Here is an 18,614-nt window from a genome sequence, read left to right as displayed (position 1 = left end):
CTTCTGTATTCGAGTACAAGTATATATCTCATGTCTCGTTTTTTTTTTATATACTTAATAACGTGAAAAAACACGTATTATTGTTATTTTCGAGCATTTGATCACATACGATGATATAATTAATTATATTTAAAAGTTGCAAACGGTATTAGATCCGGAGCAGGAAACTCTAACATGCGCCGGGGCCAAATAATGTGATAAGGTTTATACGTGTAGCTTATCTATTGGCCAGGCACAATCAGACCGAGGTGGAGGTTAGGTGCCTTTCCTTGCTACCGTCAGCTTCGGCGAATAATATATATATATATATATATATATATATATATATATATATATATTATATAGCGAATAATTGAATTGAAAGCCCTTTGATTAATTTTCAAATAATTAATAAGAAACCATTTGATTATTTTTGTAGTTGTAATTTAAGTGGGTTTTGTGCCTGCGACTTTTCGGCTCCTTCAAGCAATACAACACACACCAAATTCGTTCCTGCAAAGTTTTTACATTTCTCGTCATGTAATCTGTAAATTGTTCAAACATTTGATGAACGCATGTTTCTGTAAGTTTTTTGTTTTGTTTTGTTTTTTTTCCATTTCTTATATGAATATATATGGATTTATGTTTCTGGGGTATAATGTTTCATGCTTGATTTCTGGTGTGTGTTTCTGAAATTTGAGATGCTTTTGAGTTTTGACACTCTTGTTTGTTTGTTTTTCAGTACCATATCTTTAAATAACCTCAATTTTCGAAATAACCTTAACCTCACCTCGAGATGCAAGTGTTCCATGGAAAAATTGAGAGTTTTTCATTAGCAAGAACCTTTTTTTGGTTTACTTGCAATAGAGTCTTCCTCTGTATTTTTAGTTGTAGTAATGAAGCTCTGTGGCAGTCTTATTGTCTCCAAGATTATGTTTTTCTTTGACTTTTTTAATTAAAGATTCTTGACTTATTGCAATACTGTGGTAACTGGAGTTGTTCGTTCGGGTAAAGATTTATTTCTGATTTTATTATGAGATCATTGCTTTGAAGTGAATTGGGTTTTTTTGTTTTTAATTTTTGTGGACATTTTCTATGTCAAAATCGCAGATTCGCAGTTGTTTTTGGGAGGTTGAGATTCTTCTGAGTCATCAATCGAGGTCCAAATGGATCAAGGCTCCAAAAAATCGAAATTCTCGCCACCACGAAACTTAGGCAACTCGAAAGCGTCGGTTACGTTGCACTCATCACTATTCCCAGATGAAGTATTGGAAAAAGTGGTGTCATTCATTGATTCACACAAGGACAGGAGCTCGGTCTCCCTGGTGTGCAAGGACTGGTATAATGCTGAACGCTGGACAAGATCAAAGCTCTTCATAGGCAACTGCTATTCGGTGTCTCCTGAGATTGTGGCAAGAAGGTTTCCAAGAATTAAGAGTGTTACCCTCAAAGGGAAGCCAAGATTTTCGGATTTCAACCTTTTGCCTAGAGATTGGGGCGCTGATGTGCATTCTTGGCTGGTAATGTTCGCCGAAGTTTACCCCTTTTTGGAGGAATTGAGACTCAAGAGGATGGCTATAAATGATGAGAGCTTGGAGATCTTGGCGAAATCTTTTCCAGGCTTTAAAGCTTTGTCTCTGTGCAGTTGCGATGGGTTCACTAACAAGGGGCTCAAAGCTATAGCCACCCATTGTAGGTAAGAATCTTTAGTGTTTCTTTCGATAGTTTCAGTTCTATTTTAATGTGTCATGTTTAATTTCATAGATGCTGTCTGGGTTGCGGATGGTTTCTTGGAGATAGAATTTTGTTTTTTCCCCTTATATAATGTGGATTTAGATTTTTGAATATTATAGACAAGATTTCTTGGAAGAAAATTATATCCCTCTTTTTGCTTTCCTTTTTTGGCTTTTGAGGATGCTCCGTCTGATCTGATATTCCGATTCCATCTTTAGTGTTACTTTCAGTTACCTTTCTGGTTTCCTCTTAATCTTGTTTGAGTTTCTCTTTTGTGTTAAGGTCTCAACTCTCCAAAGTTCAGATTCTTTTTTTGAGATTTCAATATAATTTATATAAGTGGCACCCTTTTCTTGAAGAATGCTCCTAAAGTAACAGTCTTTTTATTCGAAAAATAGTTTTTTAGTTGTATTATGTAGTTTTCGTGTGGCACCAATAGATTGTGCTTAATGATATTTGTAGATTATGTGAGATAAAGTTCGAGACATATGGTTTAGCAAGCTGAGATTATATTAATGTGGTTATGCTGTCACATAGTGGGCTTAGGGCCTGAAAAAGTTTTGTGGGTTATATATATGGTTGAGAAATAAATGAGTTAGCTTTGGGTAGGGCAATGGTGTTTGTGTGTGTTCCCCATCTCCTTTTTTGGTTTGTTTTTACTGTAACGAACAGAGATTTAGTGGAAAATTTAAGTGCTGGTACTTTATTTTTCTTGTCCTCTCAAAGCTTATTGGTGCTGCTTTCTTGATGTGACTACTGACCTGCTACATGGCAATGGCATTTAATGAAATAACATAATATATATTTATGCTCACCTTTATCTTCATAATAAATCCGTGTTCATTGGTGAACCACCCCTATTTTCATTACATTGAAATCGAGGGGCTAAATTGCAATATCTTGAAAAATCCAGGATTTGATGATGATCAAGCGGTGTAAAAAAATCATTGATGCATTACCTAGTGTTCGCTTGGTAATTTTAACAAAACCAAATATTGACAATGTCGAGGATTCACGCATCTTGAATTGCTATATTAGTTTCTTTAGCATTAAGCACTATGGCTTCCTAGATGTTAGTATTTCTTGTGATGAATTTTTAACAATGCAAAAAACTTATCGTGTTCCCATTTGGCGTCCAGGAATTTGACAGAACTCGACATACAGGACATAGCAACTGATGACTTCAGTGGAGATTGGCTGACTTGTTTCCCTGAAAACTTTTCCTCACTGGAAATATTAAATTTTGCATGCCTCAACAGTGAGATCGAATTTGATAAGCTCGAGAGACTTGTCAGTAGGTGCAGTTCATTAAGTGTTCTAAAGGTTAATGAGAGTATTAGTTTGGACCAACTGCAACGTCTGCTTGTGCTTGCTCCTCAGTTAAAAGAGCTCGGCACCGGTTCCTTTTTCCCAGAACTTACCCCTCGCCAGTACCATGAAGTTGAAAGTGCATTTAGAAATGTCCGAAATCTTCAAACTCTATCAGGCTTATGGGACGCCACGGCCTCTTATCTCCCAGTTCTTTACGGAACTTGTGCAAGTCTGAGTTTCTTGAACTTGAGTGATGCTGCCCTTCAGAGTGCTGCATTTGAAAAGCTTCTCGCCCACTGTCCCAACTTACGACGTCTTTGGGTAAGCAATGTATATCTGACATCATTACTTGAATTGATTCGTAAGGGAGATACTTAGCTTATTCTGTAAGTTTTAGTTTCTAAATGGATTCTTTGGTTGTAGGTTGCCGATACCGTAGAGGACAAGGGGTTAGAGGCCGTTGGTTTAAGATGTCCCTTGCTTGAAGAACTCCGAGTTTTCCCTTCAGATCCTTACGACCAACATCAACGTCATGGAGTGACAGAGTTAGGTTTTGTAGCAGTGTCTCGTGGATGTCGCAAACTCCATTATGTCCTTTACTTCTGTCGGAGGATGACTAATGCTGCTGTTGAGACCATAGTAAACAACTGCCCTGATTTTACCCACTTCCGTCTTTGCATAATGAATCCTGGTGAGCCAGATTACCTGACAAACGAGCCTATGGATGAGGCCTTTGGTTCCGTTGCTAAAACTTGCACTAAACTCCAGCGGCTTTCAGTTTCGGGGCTTCTAACAGATCTAACCTTTGAGTATATTGGTAAATATGCCAAGAATCTGGAGACCCTTTCCGTGGCTTTTGCTGGAAGCAGTGATCGTGGGATGCAATGTGTTCTTGAAGGTTGCCCCAAGCTTAGGAAACTCGAGATAAGAGATTGCCCATTTGGAAATGCGGCTCTGCTTTCTGGGCTCGAGAGATATGAAATGATGAGGTCATTGTGGATGTCAGCTTGTAACGTCACTATGAAAGGGTGCAAGCTACTGGCAAGGGAGATGCCGAGGTTAAATGTTGAAGTGATAAAAGACGAGGAAAGCGATGGCTTCCAAGCTGACAAAGTTTACGTCTATCGTTCGGTAGCAGGTCCGAGGAGGGACGCCCCGCCCTTTGTACTTACCCTTTGATACCACCACACATGGCCAAAAAATCCTCGGTCAGTAACTTTTCTCTCTTTTAATGGAATGAATTTTTAAAAACAATGTATCAGTAAGATGTAAGTGTATTGAAATTCCTGATCCGATCATTCAAGATTGTCGTTTGGCGATCTTTGTACTAATTTGGGTTCCTAATTGTTGCAGGATATGTGCATTATGCCATTCAAGAACGTAAAAGTTAATGGTAAAAGATGTCAGTATGCCAACTGAAGCATGAAAACTTGTAAGCTCAGAATCTGAAAATTTCAGAGAAGATATGAGGCGTTTCTAGATCTTGCATCTGAATCTGTCCTCCCAATTTCATATGTTGTAATTTTAGTATCTTTAATCTGTTAAGCACTGAGAGAGATTGGTAAACTTGAAAAATAAATAGTTGATTGCGATTGATTGATTCTTGTACGATTAAATAGTATGTTGTTTAACTTTGTTGATATTTTTTTTATATAACAGCAGATTTAAATGATCATGCGATTGGAAAATGGATTCATATTTTTGTTACAAAGGAAATACCTGGAAAGAAATAGGGAAGTACAGCAAATCGTTTGAATATAGTTTGAGATATATGTCATAAATCCCAATATATGTGGCCCATCGTTGATAATATAGACATAGATATCTTTTGGTACTATAGACATAGAATATGTGATGAATTATACTTTTTTACTCATCTCATGTTTGTCTCATTTTATGATTAACTTAATTTTATCTCACAGTCCGTGATGTCATTGCATATAGGTTAGATGAGACATCATTCCTAGTTCATGTGATGAGGGCATGATTCACATGATATGAATGAAATTTTACTGTTAACTTAATTTCATCTCACAGTCTGTGATGTCATTGCATATGGGTTAGATGAGACATCATTCCTAGTTCATGTGATGAGGGCATGATTCACATGATATGAATGAAATTTTACGAATATAGCCTTTTTTCTCTACAATTATTTGCAATTGACAAGGGCATTTAAGACATTATATAGTAATAAACATTATACCGTTAGGTTTTATGGATGTGATGAATGAATGATGAGGACAAATGTAATAACAACATGATAAGATATTGATGATTAATATATGAAGATGAATAATATGTTATTTTATATGGAGATGAATAATATGTTGTTTTGTATTTTTTACTTTTGTAGGATTTTATGAATGTAAATATGTGATTAACAAAGAATGTGTACTGATAAAATTGAGTAATATATAAAGATGAATAATATATTATTTTGTATGTTTTTATTTTTGTAGGGTTATTATGTTTACTATTGTATAAATTTTTAAATGTCCTTGCCAATATGCAAACAATTATAGGGAAAAAAGTTATACTCGTAAAATTTAACTCATACCAAGTCAATCTTGCCCTCATTACATGAGCTAAGAGTGATGCATAGTTCAATCCATATGTAATAACATCACGAGTCATGAGATAAAATTAAGTTAACCAAAAGAATGACACACATGTGGAGTAAAAAAATGTTGTTCATCTCATTTTCATCTATTGTACCAATCGACTACAATTTTTTTTTTAAATCACTACAAAATTAAAAACATACAAAAAAAACATATTATTCATACATGTATATTATTCATCAATTTCGTATCATATTTTTATAGTATTTGTACACTTTCTTTATTCATATCATCCATAATACCAAATAGTTTAGAGTTTCATTAAAACCATGACTTGAGCTATGATTATACTGGGAGTGTTATTCTCGATCGATTTAAATTATAATATGAATATCATGTATGCAAATGCAAAACGAGATTTAAAAACATATCATATATTGTCAAAAGTTTTATACCGTGCACAAAATAACAACGGGTAGCATTGCATGGACATTTAATATAGCTCTGCATGTACGATACAAGGTATATATAGTCGTCAAAATAGGTGGTGGGTCGGAAACTCGTCACAACCCATTATTGGTAAGGTAGCCCGTCATTTGGATGAGTTGACAATTTCTTAACTCAATTCGCTTGTTTGGTGGGCGAGACAAACCAACCTAACAGACCTAACTACTTTTTTTCATGTATATTAGACGGATTGGGGCAGATTGGCTCGCTTCCACAACCCATTGCATTAAGAATGACAGTACTGCAGAGCGGGCTAAGAAATTATCGACTACGTCTGTTTGGTTGGATCGGGCTAGTCGATCTCCAATAGACTCAATGCATTTTGACAACTCTATGTAAACACAACTACACAATTTATGAATAAATTTTTTTAAATCATAATTTATGAATAAATTAAATGCATATTTAACATATTGTTGCCGGTTGGAGAATGAATTACAATAAAAATTATGATTTATTTTGTGAGATTGACGTGTTAACAAAACAAAATAAAAATAGCTCATAATTCAAATCTTAACTTATGGCAATAAACGTTGGAAGTTGCCCACAATATTCCCTTCCTTTCAAGAAGCTTATTAGTCATGCATGACCAGATTGGCTATGCCAGTATAAATAAATTTTTATATTATAGTATATTTTTCTATGTTAGGTAATTTTTTTTTAAAAGAAGATTATATATTAAGTTAAATTTTATTGGTGGTTTTGTAATAATTTTTGTGACAATTAATTGGAATATTTGTTTAAATAATATAATTTTGCCATGTTCAAAATTTTTGGAGTTTTGTTGCCCACTTATTTCATAATAGTTTTCTTGTACTGGTTTACCATTAACAGAGTAAAATCTATTAAAAACATTATGTGACTACTTACTAAAAAACTATAGCAATAAAATATTTGATTAGTCAAGTTAATTCAATTTTGCTAAAAAAAATTATTAAAAAAAATTAGCAAAATTAATAAATAAGCGGGTAAAAGCTGCAATCAATAGTACAAGGAGGTGAAATGTGCATGGCATATTGTTAGTTCATAGGTGGGAACTGGGAATATATAAATACATCAAAAGAAATGATACCATTCACAGTAGTATGCAGAGTATCATGAACATAAGCTTGTATTTTTAAATTTTTTTTTGTTGAGATGTTAATGTGAACATCTCAAAAAAACAAAAAACAAAACAAAAACTCGGCAAGTGGGCTGTCATCTCAACATCTCAACAAAAATAAAAAAATAAAAAAAACACGGGTGAAGGGATCACATTGAAATAACTAAAAATACAAGGAGATCAAATTTTATGAATGACATTAGTGGTTAGGTTTTTTGTGAGACGATCTTGAATGTATTTATCTTTAAGGTAGATCGACTTGATTTATATATAGGGATGTAAACACACCGAAATGTTCGCGAGCTATTTGGAACTCGGCTCAGTAAAAAGCTCGTTCGAGCTCGTTTGTTAAGTTTATCGAGCTGAGCCCGAGCTTGATTTCGAGCTCGACAATTTTCACGAGCCGAACTTGAGCTTATAGATGTTCGTCTCGAGAGCTCGCGAACATGTTTCTTAACAAGCTCGGGATCGGCTCGTTTAAGAGGCTCGCGAGCTCGAGCTCGGGCTGGGCTGGTTTAAAAGCTCGATTTCGGTACGTTTATCTAGCTAGCTTGAGTTTTATTCTTATATATATATTCTGAATATGTTATATGACTTGTGAGAAAGATCAAGATCGGCTCATATGTTGAGTGAAAAAATAAAAAAAATTAATACTAATGCAAATGACATGATGGAATACAATACTTTGTTGAAAGAAATATGAATTTACAACACATAGGACGTAGTTACAATTTGTATTTTTTATTTTAATTTGAAAATTATTGTATTAAAATGCTCTTAAAAACACTATAAATAAAATATTTATATATGCAATATTACTAATGAATGACAATTCAATCAATAAATTTCTAACGAACTGAAATAAAATTTTTATTTTAAATGTCTTGCAAGAATTATAACTATATATGATAGATGAATTATATTCAAAACTTTTAGTTAAAGAAGTTATGCAATTATCTAAATTAAATTTGTTGAGTTAAAACTTGTTAACTCAATATATGTATATGCACAATATTTTAATTAAGCTATAGAATATCATTAAATAAAATATTTCATATACCTGCAGATCGTGTCACATGTAATGCTTATATCTCGTTAAAAAAAAGAGTGTAGTGTTTTTTTCAAAAATAAATGTAATTTTTTAAAAAAAATTAAAAGAAATATATATATATATATATATATATATATTATAATTAAGCCACACAATAATTTTTTATAAACTTGAGAACTAAACATAGACATTGCTGATTTTCTTCAAGGGTAAGTGCTCGAAACTTGACTTTAGCATTTTTAGTTGGGAGCTTCAGCTTTTATTTGAAAGAGATAAAGAGAACCGAAACTTGCATTTTGAGTTTATTAATTATTTGATCGCATGATGAAATTTTTGGAATGATGAATACAATTGTGTACTATACAGAAGATAAGAGTGCAACTTGAACTTTTACAGCTTGAAAGCAGTTGATGGTTTGTGGCTGAAATTTGCATCTAGAATTTGATTTGTAATAAATTCGGAGATTTTGGGATATACCATGACTTAAGAAGTTAGTAATGATGTTGTAAATTCATAAAGATCGAAAACTTTGATGAATAAAATTTGTGGATTTTTTCGAAATTGGGCTTGGTTGTAGGTTGTAGGTTGAAGTTTTAGATCATGATAAGATTGTAAATCAAATTATAGTCAATTTTATCGAGAATTTATAATCGAAAAAAAACTCAAACTCGAGCTCCGTTTTATTCCTAACAAGCCCGAAAACGAGCATGCTTAACAAGCTCGCTTAATGAGCCTGAAAACGAGCTTGCTTAACGAGTCCGAAAACAAGCTAGCTTAACGAGCCCAAAAACGAGCTCTCTTACGAACCTGCTTAACGAGCTCGCTTAATATCCTGAAAACGAGCTTGCCTAACGACTGAAAATGAGTTCGTTAACGAGCTCGCTTATTGAGTCTGAAAATGAGTCGAGCCCGAGGTTTTATATGTACTAAACAAGCCAAGCCCGATCTTTATGATAAAAGCTCGGATCGAGCTCAAGCCGAGCCCTTATATATATCAAACGAGCCGAGTCTGCTACTGTTCGGCTCGGCTCATAGCCTCATTTACATCCCTATTCATATATATAATGAAAATTAGTAGAGTCATGATACACACAACATTAAATCTGTCCTGAAGGGGCGGGTCTAGACCAGATAAGCTAGCCCACAAGCGAGTCTAGAGCGGGTCCCGAGTTTGGCCAAACCTGACCCGGATCCGCCCCGCCAAAGGATATATATATATTTAAAAAATATATTTACATATATAAATTTAAATATAAAATATATATGTAATATTAATAATATATAATTATTTTTTTATACTAAATAATTAATATTTTATGCATAATTTGAACTTATAATATTTTTGTATTGAAAAGAAATTTTTATTATGATATGTTTAATATTAAAATATATCATTTTAAATTTTTATGTTTAATAATTGTTAAGTAAATACAAATTAATAAATTTTAACTTGTAAAAATATTTTTTTGTCCTAAATGTTATCTATATAAATTTAAAATTAAATTTAATGATTTTTGTTAATTTTTAAACTTTTAAAATATTATTTAATAAATTTAAAATTATATAATTTATGACGGGTCTAACCTAGATTGAACTCACTGGATTCGTGGAGCGGATCTCGAGTTTAACGAAACCCGGCCCAAACCCATCCCGTTACCATCTCTATACAACTAGATTTATACAACAATTCTTACAACACAAAAATGTCATTCATCAAAATTTCCCAATGAATTCAATACAAAAATCTCATAATATAATTATTTTAAATATCAATGTATTATATAGTTGTTATATCTTCAACATTATTCAAAAATCAAAATAATGGTTTTTCATGTATGAAGTGGAGTTTAAAAAATCCGTACATAAAATTACTAAATTAGCTCACCACACCGCTCTTTCAATAGCTTTCGGCCGATTCTCTAACGTCCAACAGACCCGTTTTGAATACAATTACTTAAATGACCCTGACCTGTAACCCCGAATTGCGTTTAACTGAAGCCAGCCCCGAGGTTAGATTCGTAAATATTGTAGAATTGCCATTTTGTTACAAGCATAGGCCTAATAATCTTCTTCAGAATCCCATGAATCTTTCTAACAAACTCCGAAACCAAAATTTCCAGCTCTCTCAGGAAGCTTCAGCCTCGCCGCGCCGGAAAACCAGGCCCATCTCACCGGAAAATGGGATATCCCCGAAACCCGTAAAAATTTCCCCCGATGGGTGAAGAAAATAGTCTCCCTGAAACCCCCACCGAGAGGCCGAGGCTAATGCAAGCAATTGGGTCGATCTCTTCCTTGATTGCACTCTCACATTCAACCAAAGTGTTTGCTTCAAAATGGCTGTCTATAAGAAACAAGATGGAAGAGCTTCTATCCATGCTCGGGACCATCGAAAATTGTGAATCAAATGATAACTTTTCACTCTGTATCACGGTAGAGTCCATTTTTGCCACCATTAGTGAATGCGATGGTCTTTTAAAGCGTTGTCTGGAACTTTCGTACTGTGGGAAGCTTCACATGCAAAGCGATCTTGATATTGTGTCTGCTAAATTGGATAACCATGTTAAGACTCTTTCTGATATATATGCTCTGGGATTGGTGAAACAGAGCTATGCTATTGTGGTTTTGAAGCCTGGGCCTTCGGCTTCGAAAGAGGACATGAGGTTTTATGTCCACAATATAGCATCCAGGCTAAAGATAGGAAGCACTGTTATGAAGAAACAAGCCCTTGTTGAGTTCAACGAAGCCATTCAAGAAGATGAGAGATATGTAAATATTGCGGCGGCACTCGAAAGTTTTGTCAATTTTTTGGTGCGTTTTCTTGATTCTCAAGAGAGTGAAATTCGAGAGGCGTCAGCAAAGGCGGTGTGCCTGATGGCGGGGTTTCGGTCCTACAAAAGTGTGTTGATTGATGCAGGGGTAGTTGGTCCATTGATTCGAGTTCTGGAGTCGGGAAATGAACCGAGCCAAGAATTTGCAGCAAGGTGTTTGATAAAGGTCACGGAGAATTCTGATAATGCGTGGTCTGTTTCTGCTCATGGTGGGGTGTCAGCCCTGTTGAAAATCTGTGGCAAGAATGGTGAAAATGGGGGAGAATTGGCGAATTTGGTTTGTGGGGTGTTGAAAAATCTTGTTGGGATCGAAGAGATCAAGAGGTTTATGGTTGAGGAAGGGGCGATTTCTTTGTTCCTTAAGCTTGTAAGGTCGAAAGATGAAATTTTGCAGATAGCTTCACTTGATCTTTTGCAAAATATGGCTTACTCGGATGCATCGATCCGAGAAACGATCGTAGAAGGAGGTGGAATCCGCGTGTTAGTGCGCATTTTGGATCCCAAATCCTCATTTTCGACCAAGACACGAGAGATGGCGTTCAAAGGAATCGCGAATTTATGCTTAGTATCAGATACTTCTTTGTATGTGTTGATGAATTCTGGTTTTACAGATCATGTACTTTACTTTCTTCGATTCGGGGAGATCTCTGTTTGCGAATTGGCCCTAAAGGCATCGTTTTGGCTATGTGGGACGTCCGAGGATGCCAAGAAAGTGATGGGGGATGCAGGATTTATGCCAGTCCTCGTCAGTTTCCTCGAATCAAAATCGTTCCAAATACGCGAAATGGCGGCTGAGACACTCTCCAACATGGTGATTGTACCCAAAAACAGGAAAAAATTCGCGCAGAACGATCAAAACGTCGGCCTATTGATGCAGCTTCTCGGCCCGGGGGAAGTTAATTCCGGTAGCAAACAGCTGTTGCTTTCGATACTGATGTCGTTAACGAGTAGCAACATGGCAAGAAAAAAGATTTCAAATTCAGGTTACTTGAAGAACATCGAAAAGCTTGCAGAAGCTGAGGTATCAGATGCCAAAAAGATCGTCAGAAAGCTGAGTTCCACAAAATTCCGCAGCATGTTGGGTGGATTCTGGCATTCTTGAATACAACACAATCCCCCCCATTTTTCTCTAGCTTGCGATGAAAAATATAACCAAACAACATTATTTAATAAACATGTAATTTAGTCAAATACACTATTATCTATTGCAGTAAATTGAATGCATGATTCTTTAAAAGAGAGAAGGGTAGATTTTGGAATATGTAAAATTGATTGCATGGTAATTATGCGGCAAGTGCACATGAGAAGATCCTGAAACGGAGATGGGCATGTGAGTGAGTGGTAGCCATCAATGCATTGTATATACTTTCCAATACTCCCCCCCTGTTTTTGCTTGTCCATTCTTTTCTGTCATTTGTCGTTCCATGGTCCTACCCTTTTTTCTCGTCTGGTAAATATTGTATTCGACCCATTTGGAACCTTGTGAGTTGTGGCCACAACAGAAATTATGCGGGAATGCCAAAAAAAACTCGTGACGGGTCGTTTCATTTAGTGAAAAGTAATATTTATTGGCATAAAAATTAGTATTTTTTTCGTGTAAAACAGTCTTCATAACATGATTAATAAGAATTGATACTTTTACTGGGAAAAATAATATTTTTGACGTAAAAAAAAACAATATTTTTCATAAGTTGAGTTGGATCGCAGATCGTCCTCGCAAAATTGATCCCTGAAACAGTTTCGGAAAAGTTTTTGTGATTCTTTTAAGTTTTACCATGTGATTCTATCGATATTATAATTGGGATAAAAACTCTATTATTATTATTACTATTATTATTAAATGGAGTTGAGGTTTTTCCGTTAGTATCTCGAATGAACCTCATGTCCCTGTCAAACGATGTTTATGCAACTTTAATACAAGTAGGGAGCCACGTTGATTCTCACATAAATAAATGTATGCTAGTATGGGTGTATGCAAAACTATAAAAAAGTATAGGCTTTTTGTTGATACGTCTAACTGATTATGTTCATAAAAAATAATATTTTTAATATAAAAAGTTTTTTTTAATAAATGATCCAAATAAAAGATTTATCTTACAAAATTGATCCAAAATCAAAGTTTCTCTTCGGTGCAAGATGAATTAATTTTTGTTAACAACTTTTTGAAGTGATTTGACTAGATACCAGCTTGAAATATGGGAAGGGGCTATGCGTTGAGGTATCAATATCGTGTGATTTGGACCACATGAAAGTTGCCAAAGTTTGTGAAAGAAAATGATTCTTTTGTTGTTGGTCCCCCTACCTTAAGTAACGGCTTCAACACCAACCCTCCTAACAATTAGTTAGTTCTGTCACCACTAGTCCCAGTATCTTCAATCTTTTACTACAATTTTGATAAAGGATTTCATTTTTTAATATCAAATAGCATTCACATACTTTTTTTAATTAAACTTGTTTTTCTCACAATTTTAGTTAAAATAACCCTCTTTTAATTTCATTAATGAGACACTAACTGTAGATCAATGAAGTTCAAGGTGATTTGTGAGATTATGCATGGTAGAATAAAAAAAATGTATAATATTTTCGTTGTCATATGAAATTTTCATAATATAAAATTTCGTTATCACGAGACTGATCTATTGCAAGTGATGTGTTTGTTATCTACGAGGGAAAACCGTTCAAGTACATTTTGTTTTGATATCCATCGTTGGAGTGCAATGTCAAAATCAATAGATAGTCAATTGTTTTGAAGTAAAATGGAACTATATAGAAGTTTGATTAATTGAAAACAATCTTGATTATTAGGCCATAAATAATTACTCACTCATTATATTCAGTTTTGTGACATTAATAAAAATATCGTAACCAATAAAATAGCCATATTAAAACTTAAGTGTATGTTCATCAACAACGTGAGTACGTTGATGTAGTGTAGTTGATAACTTGATTGCATGATGATATCTGCGTTGATAATTTCATTTTATATTTTTACAGTGGTGTGGTGTTCTTGTAGTGATGATGTTGAAATATTATTTTTTTATTTTATTAAATAATTTTTTTAAAACATAATAAAAATGCATATAGATATAACAAATTAAAAATACACAAAGAAATTTAAAAATTAAACATAATTTTAAAAATATAACATAATATTCTAAAATAAAAAAACACACAAATTTTAAAAAAAAGATACATAAATTAAAACTGACACATGATTAAAAAAATAGACGAGTCCAACTATTCGTCCTCATGCAAATTCCAATATGTTTGATCAGGTCCTTTTGAAGTATGTGGTGCAATTCTTGGTTTCGAATGTCGACCAGTCTCTCCAGAAAGGTTGAAATCTACGATATGATCTCTTGAAAGGACAACATTTGATCGCATATATTCATCACCTCTAGCTGAAAATTTATGATCTTTGAATATATCCTCCTTTTCGTTCTCCACAATCATGTTATGTAGAAAGATGCATGTTTTCATTATCTAAATAAATTGGATCCCACATGCGACCTGAACCTTTCACTCTATACCAGCGTGCTTGGAGTACACCTCAGCTCGCTCAACATCTTTTATCACCCCCTCTTTATATCGTACAAAAATATTATGTTTTTGCGATAGGGGTCGAGAGATAGTTTTCAAAAAGGCAGCTCGAGATGGATAAACACCGTCGACGAGAGATTACTCATGTTGTACTCATTTTCGTTCACCTCAAACTGCATTGAAGGGGCTTCTCCCTTTGCAATATTTAAAAACAAGTTGGACCTCTTCATTATGTTGATGTCGTTGTTGCATCTTGGTACACCAAAATATGTATGACAAATCCATAAATCTTTCGATGCAATCGTTTGTAGTAAAATAGAATGTTATTTTTTTATGTCCACTTTGATATTATTCTGCCCAAGCTACCAGATAATTTTTCAAAGTCCAATGCTTCCAAGCATCTCGGGAAATCTCTTTTCAGCATTTTCAACATTTAGCCGAGCAACGTACTCAAGTGTTGGTTGCCTCAGATATTGCTCAAAAAATATATCATACACCCCTGAAAATGTTTTCAAACACTCCAAGTCTCCAACAATGTCAATGTGCATATCCTCAAATATTCGTCAACATCATCGCCTGCAACATCATACGAAAGCATTCAAACCACAACTGTAACCTTCTGTAGCGATTATAACCCGAGTTTACTGATTGCGTCCCTCCGTTGGAAAAAGTAAGACACATTGGTTTGTAGAGCTTCCACGATTCTAAAAAACAAAAATCTCTTCATTCGAAATCACCTTTGAAAATCACGCTCGCTGTAGATAGGATTTTAGGCGAAACAATCTTTAAAAATCTTTGAGCTCCAACAACACGTTCTCAATTTTTTGCTTTTCGTTTATAGCTACGTACGCGACTTGACTCCCCAGATTGAGACACATAGACGTTGATTATTAATTCCTGGGTTCGTGAATGTGTTGTTAGGAAGAGAAATTCGTCCATCATCGGATCGAGTAACATAATTATATCATCTGATGATGAAGAACTCATGCATGCCATGAAAAATATTGAAAATCGTGTGTGAGATTATGTAAACAAATTGGAGAATGTGCGTAAAATGACAAAGAAATAAGTGTATTTGTAGAAAAATTTGATGGATTGAAAAATTTCTCTGTTGGGCTTTTTTATATAATATTATTATTTATTATTAATTTTTTTGATTTTTTAAAATTTATTTTTAAAAATTTTTTTTAAATTTAAAATAATGGTAGAGATGATCCAATGGTCAGATAATGTCAAACATTATTTATTTTAATTTTTTTAAAAAAATAATAAAAAAGTGAGCTTAATTCACTCTTGGAGGTAGACCTGGCCAAGGGCCGGGTTGGGCCCGAAATCGGCCCGTGGTCAACTGGCCGGTTAACCGGGTCAACGGGCCCAACCCGAAACCAGAATCGGACCTGCCACTAGGCGGTCCGGTCCCGGTTTTCCCTTAGGAAAACCGGCAACCCGATGGGTCCGACCCGCCGGGTTGAAACCGTCCAACCCGGCGGGTTGGACACGTGGCGCCCATCAGGGCGCCCAGATCCAACGGCCATTAGCAAGTGGCCGTTGGATCATTCAACGACCACGATCTTGTGGCCGTTGTCGACCCGCCCGACCCGGTGGGTCGACCCGCTCGACCCGCCGGGTCAACCGGCTAATTTTTTTTTTTTTTAAAAAAACCTACTTTTTATGATTTTATCTATAAATACCCCCAATCTCCTTTCATTTTGTTTACACAATTCTCTCTTCATTCTCTCTATTCTCAATTCCTTTTAATTTCTTGAATTATAAAAAATATCAAGTTTCGATTATTGGTTTATTGTCAATTGTTGATTTATTTTCATATTTATACAATTACAAATGTCCGAAGCGGGATCAAGTCATAGGGGTGACAAAGGAAAAGGAAAGAAAAAGAGCATCATACCATCCGAGGTCGAGTATCCTCAATTCAATGTCAATGGATTTGATCTTGAATATTCCGATGATGAAATTCAAGAAATTCGACAAGAGGCGCAACAAAAACAAGAAGTTGAACAACCACCACCACCACCACGTCATCATGCAAGTCAAGAAAGTATGAACGATCCGGCGGCCTCTCAAAGACAAACTCGAGCGGTGCCTCGCCCGACATCCGATATCTTCACCAAACACTTCGACAAGGTGACTCTTCCCTCCGGTGATTTGCAAGCCAAATGCAAATATTGTTCAAAATATTACAAATTTAAACAAAGAGGTGGTTATGGAACTTTGACGCGGCATATCGAGAAAAATCATCCGGTGGAAATTGGTATTGATCGTGGTCAAACTCAAATTTCGGCATTCTCTTCTCAATCGGGTAATGAATCTCAACTATTTAAATATAACGAAGCTAGATTTAGAGAAGAAACGGCTAAATTTTGTGCGGTTGAACAACTTTCTTTTAGTTTTAGCGATAAATTATCTTTTGAAAATTGGCTTTCTACAAGTGCAAATCCTTTTATTAGACGTATTCCAAGAAATAGTCTCAAACGCACAATGAAAAAGTTATTCGTTGATAAAAAAAAAAGAATTAATTAAGGAATTTTATAGTTTGAATAATAAAGTTTCTTTGTGTTCCGATATTTGGAGTGATCATTGGCAAAGTTGTTTATATATGGGTATTACATGTAATTGGATTGATAATAGTTGGAACATTCAAAAAAGGTTGCTTGCATATAGATGTTTCAACGAATCACACACGACACAAAATATTTCGCAACTTATATTTGTTATTTTAGAAGAATATGGTCTAACTACCAAAGTTTTTTCAATGTCTTTTGATAATGCTAGTGCAAATACTTCTAGTATTAGTGAGCTTATTGAAATATGTAAACCATCACTAGATGACAAATTTTTTCATATTAGATGCACATGTCATATTTTAAATTTGTGTGTTCAAGATGGACTAAAAAATTTAGGCATACATATTCAACCAATTAGGAACGCTATTCATTATTTATGGACGCATCCTCAAGTTATGAAACAATGGAGAAAATTTTGTAGAGTAAATGGTATGAAGCCTAAGCGATTTGCACGAGATGTTCCAACTCGTTGGAATTCAACATATAAATTATTATTATCCTCTTTTGAATATAAAGATTTATTATGTACATTTTTTCATCAATTTGTTCAAGCTCGTGATATTTATTTGTTTTCAAATCAATGGAACATATGCACTAGTATTTGTGAAATTTTAAAAGTTTTTAATGATGCTAGTGACCAATTATCCGGTGTTTATTATCCTACTTCACATTTAGTTTTAACACATTGTTGCAACATTGCTTGTATTTTTCATGAACATGTTAATTCTAATGACAGTGCTTTATCTCAATGTATTCTCTTCATGAAAGCAAAATGGAAAAAATATTTTTTGCTCATTCCTGAAATTTTTTTATGTGCTTTTGTTTTAGATCCTAGACTTAAATTAGATGGCTTAAGCGATATGTTAACATTATATTATGAATCTTTGGAGCCTATTGCGGAAACGATTCCTTCTATCTCATTGATTTTGTTTAATATTAAAACTCATTTACTTGATATTTATAATGATATAACATCAAATATGATGGACAAATTGTTTCATATGAAACACAATCCACTGCAACTAGTAATGTTTCTTCTAAACTTACTAAAGCACAACTTTTATTAAGGGAACGGACGAAACGTCCACGAGGATCCTCAAGTTCCAGTCAGGAACTTGAGAATTATTTTACCACTACTTTTGATTTTAGTGATACAGATGAGGAAAACTTCGACATTTTGAGATGGTGGTCGCAAAAAACACAAATATATCCAATTTTGGCTATAATGGCAAAATAAATTCTAGCTTGTCCGGTTTCAACAGTTGCAGTGGAGCAAGCATTTAAGTATTGGAGGAAATACATTGCACGAGAGACGTTCTAGCTTAAGGCCGAAAAACTTGGAAGCCCAATGTTTGCTCAATGATTAGTCAAAAGCCGCTACTCGAACACAACCTATTCAAAGTGATGAAGAAGACC

General features: G+C 34.5%; 2 protein-coding genes across 4 annotated transcripts; both read left to right on the top strand.

The window, feature by feature from the left end:
- Positions 1-357: 357 nt before the first annotated feature.
- LOC140881360 (protein TRANSPORT INHIBITOR RESPONSE 1-like) lies at positions 358-4,699 on the top strand. 2 transcript variants are annotated; one of them, XM_073286599.1, is made up of 5 exons: positions 358-562; positions 1,090-1,675; positions 2,853-3,345; positions 3,448-4,232; positions 4,378-4,699. In XM_073286599.1, the coding sequence occupies exons 2-4, from the start codon at positions 1,146-1,148 to the stop codon at positions 4,201-4,203; spliced, it is 1,779 nt and encodes a 592-aa protein (XP_073142700.1). In that variant the 5' UTR covers positions 358-562; positions 1,090-1,145; the 3' UTR covers positions 4,204-4,232; positions 4,378-4,699. The 2 variants fall into 2 exon arrangements, with proteins under 2 accessions (XP_073142700.1, XP_073142701.1); XM_073286600.1 differs by lacking the exon at positions 358-562 and adding an exon at positions 645-987.
- A 5,445-nt stretch (positions 4,700-10,144) lies between these two features.
- Positions 10,145-12,369, top strand: LOC140884400 (uncharacterized). 2 transcript variants are annotated; one of them, XM_073291141.1, is made up of 2 exons: positions 10,145-10,678; positions 10,853-12,369. In XM_073291141.1, exons 1-2 carry the CDS (start codon positions 10,463-10,465, stop codon positions 12,176-12,178), a joined length of 1,542 nt encoding a protein of 513 aa, XP_073147242.1. In that variant the 5' UTR covers positions 10,145-10,462; the 3' UTR covers positions 12,179-12,369. The 2 variants fall into 2 exon arrangements, with proteins under 2 accessions (XP_073147242.1, XP_073147241.1); XM_073291140.1 differs by having other exon boundaries at positions 10,145-12,367.
- The last annotated feature ends 6,245 nt before the right edge of the window (positions 12,370-18,614 follow it).

This window comes from Henckelia pumila, chromosome 2 (genome assembly GCF_033568475.1).
Source record: "Henckelia pumila isolate YLH828 chromosome 2, ASM3356847v2, whole genome shotgun sequence".
Lineage (NCBI taxonomy): Eukaryota > Viridiplantae > Streptophyta > Magnoliopsida > Lamiales > Gesneriaceae > Henckelia > Henckelia pumila.
This window is presented reverse-complemented; position numbering and strand designations above follow the sequence as displayed.

Excerpts from the sequence above, each read along its gene's own strand:
- LOC140884400 (XM_073291140.1), top strand. The coding sequence starts at position 10,463 with ATGGGTGAAGAAAATAGTCTCCCTGAAACCCCCACCGAGAGGCCGAGG.
- LOC140881360 (XM_073286599.1), top strand. The coding sequence starts at position 1,146 with ATGGATCAAGGCTCCAAAAAATCGAAATTCTCGCCACCACGAAACTTA. Across the intron at positions 1,676-2,852 it reads GCTATAGCCACCCATTGTAG|GAATTTGACAGAACTCGACA; the intron begins GTAAGAATCTTT and ends TTTGGCGTCCAG. Across the intron at positions 3,346-3,447 it reads CCAACTTACGACGTCTTTGG|GTTGCCGATACCGTAGAGGA; the intron begins GTAAGCAATGTA and ends CTTTGGTTGTAG.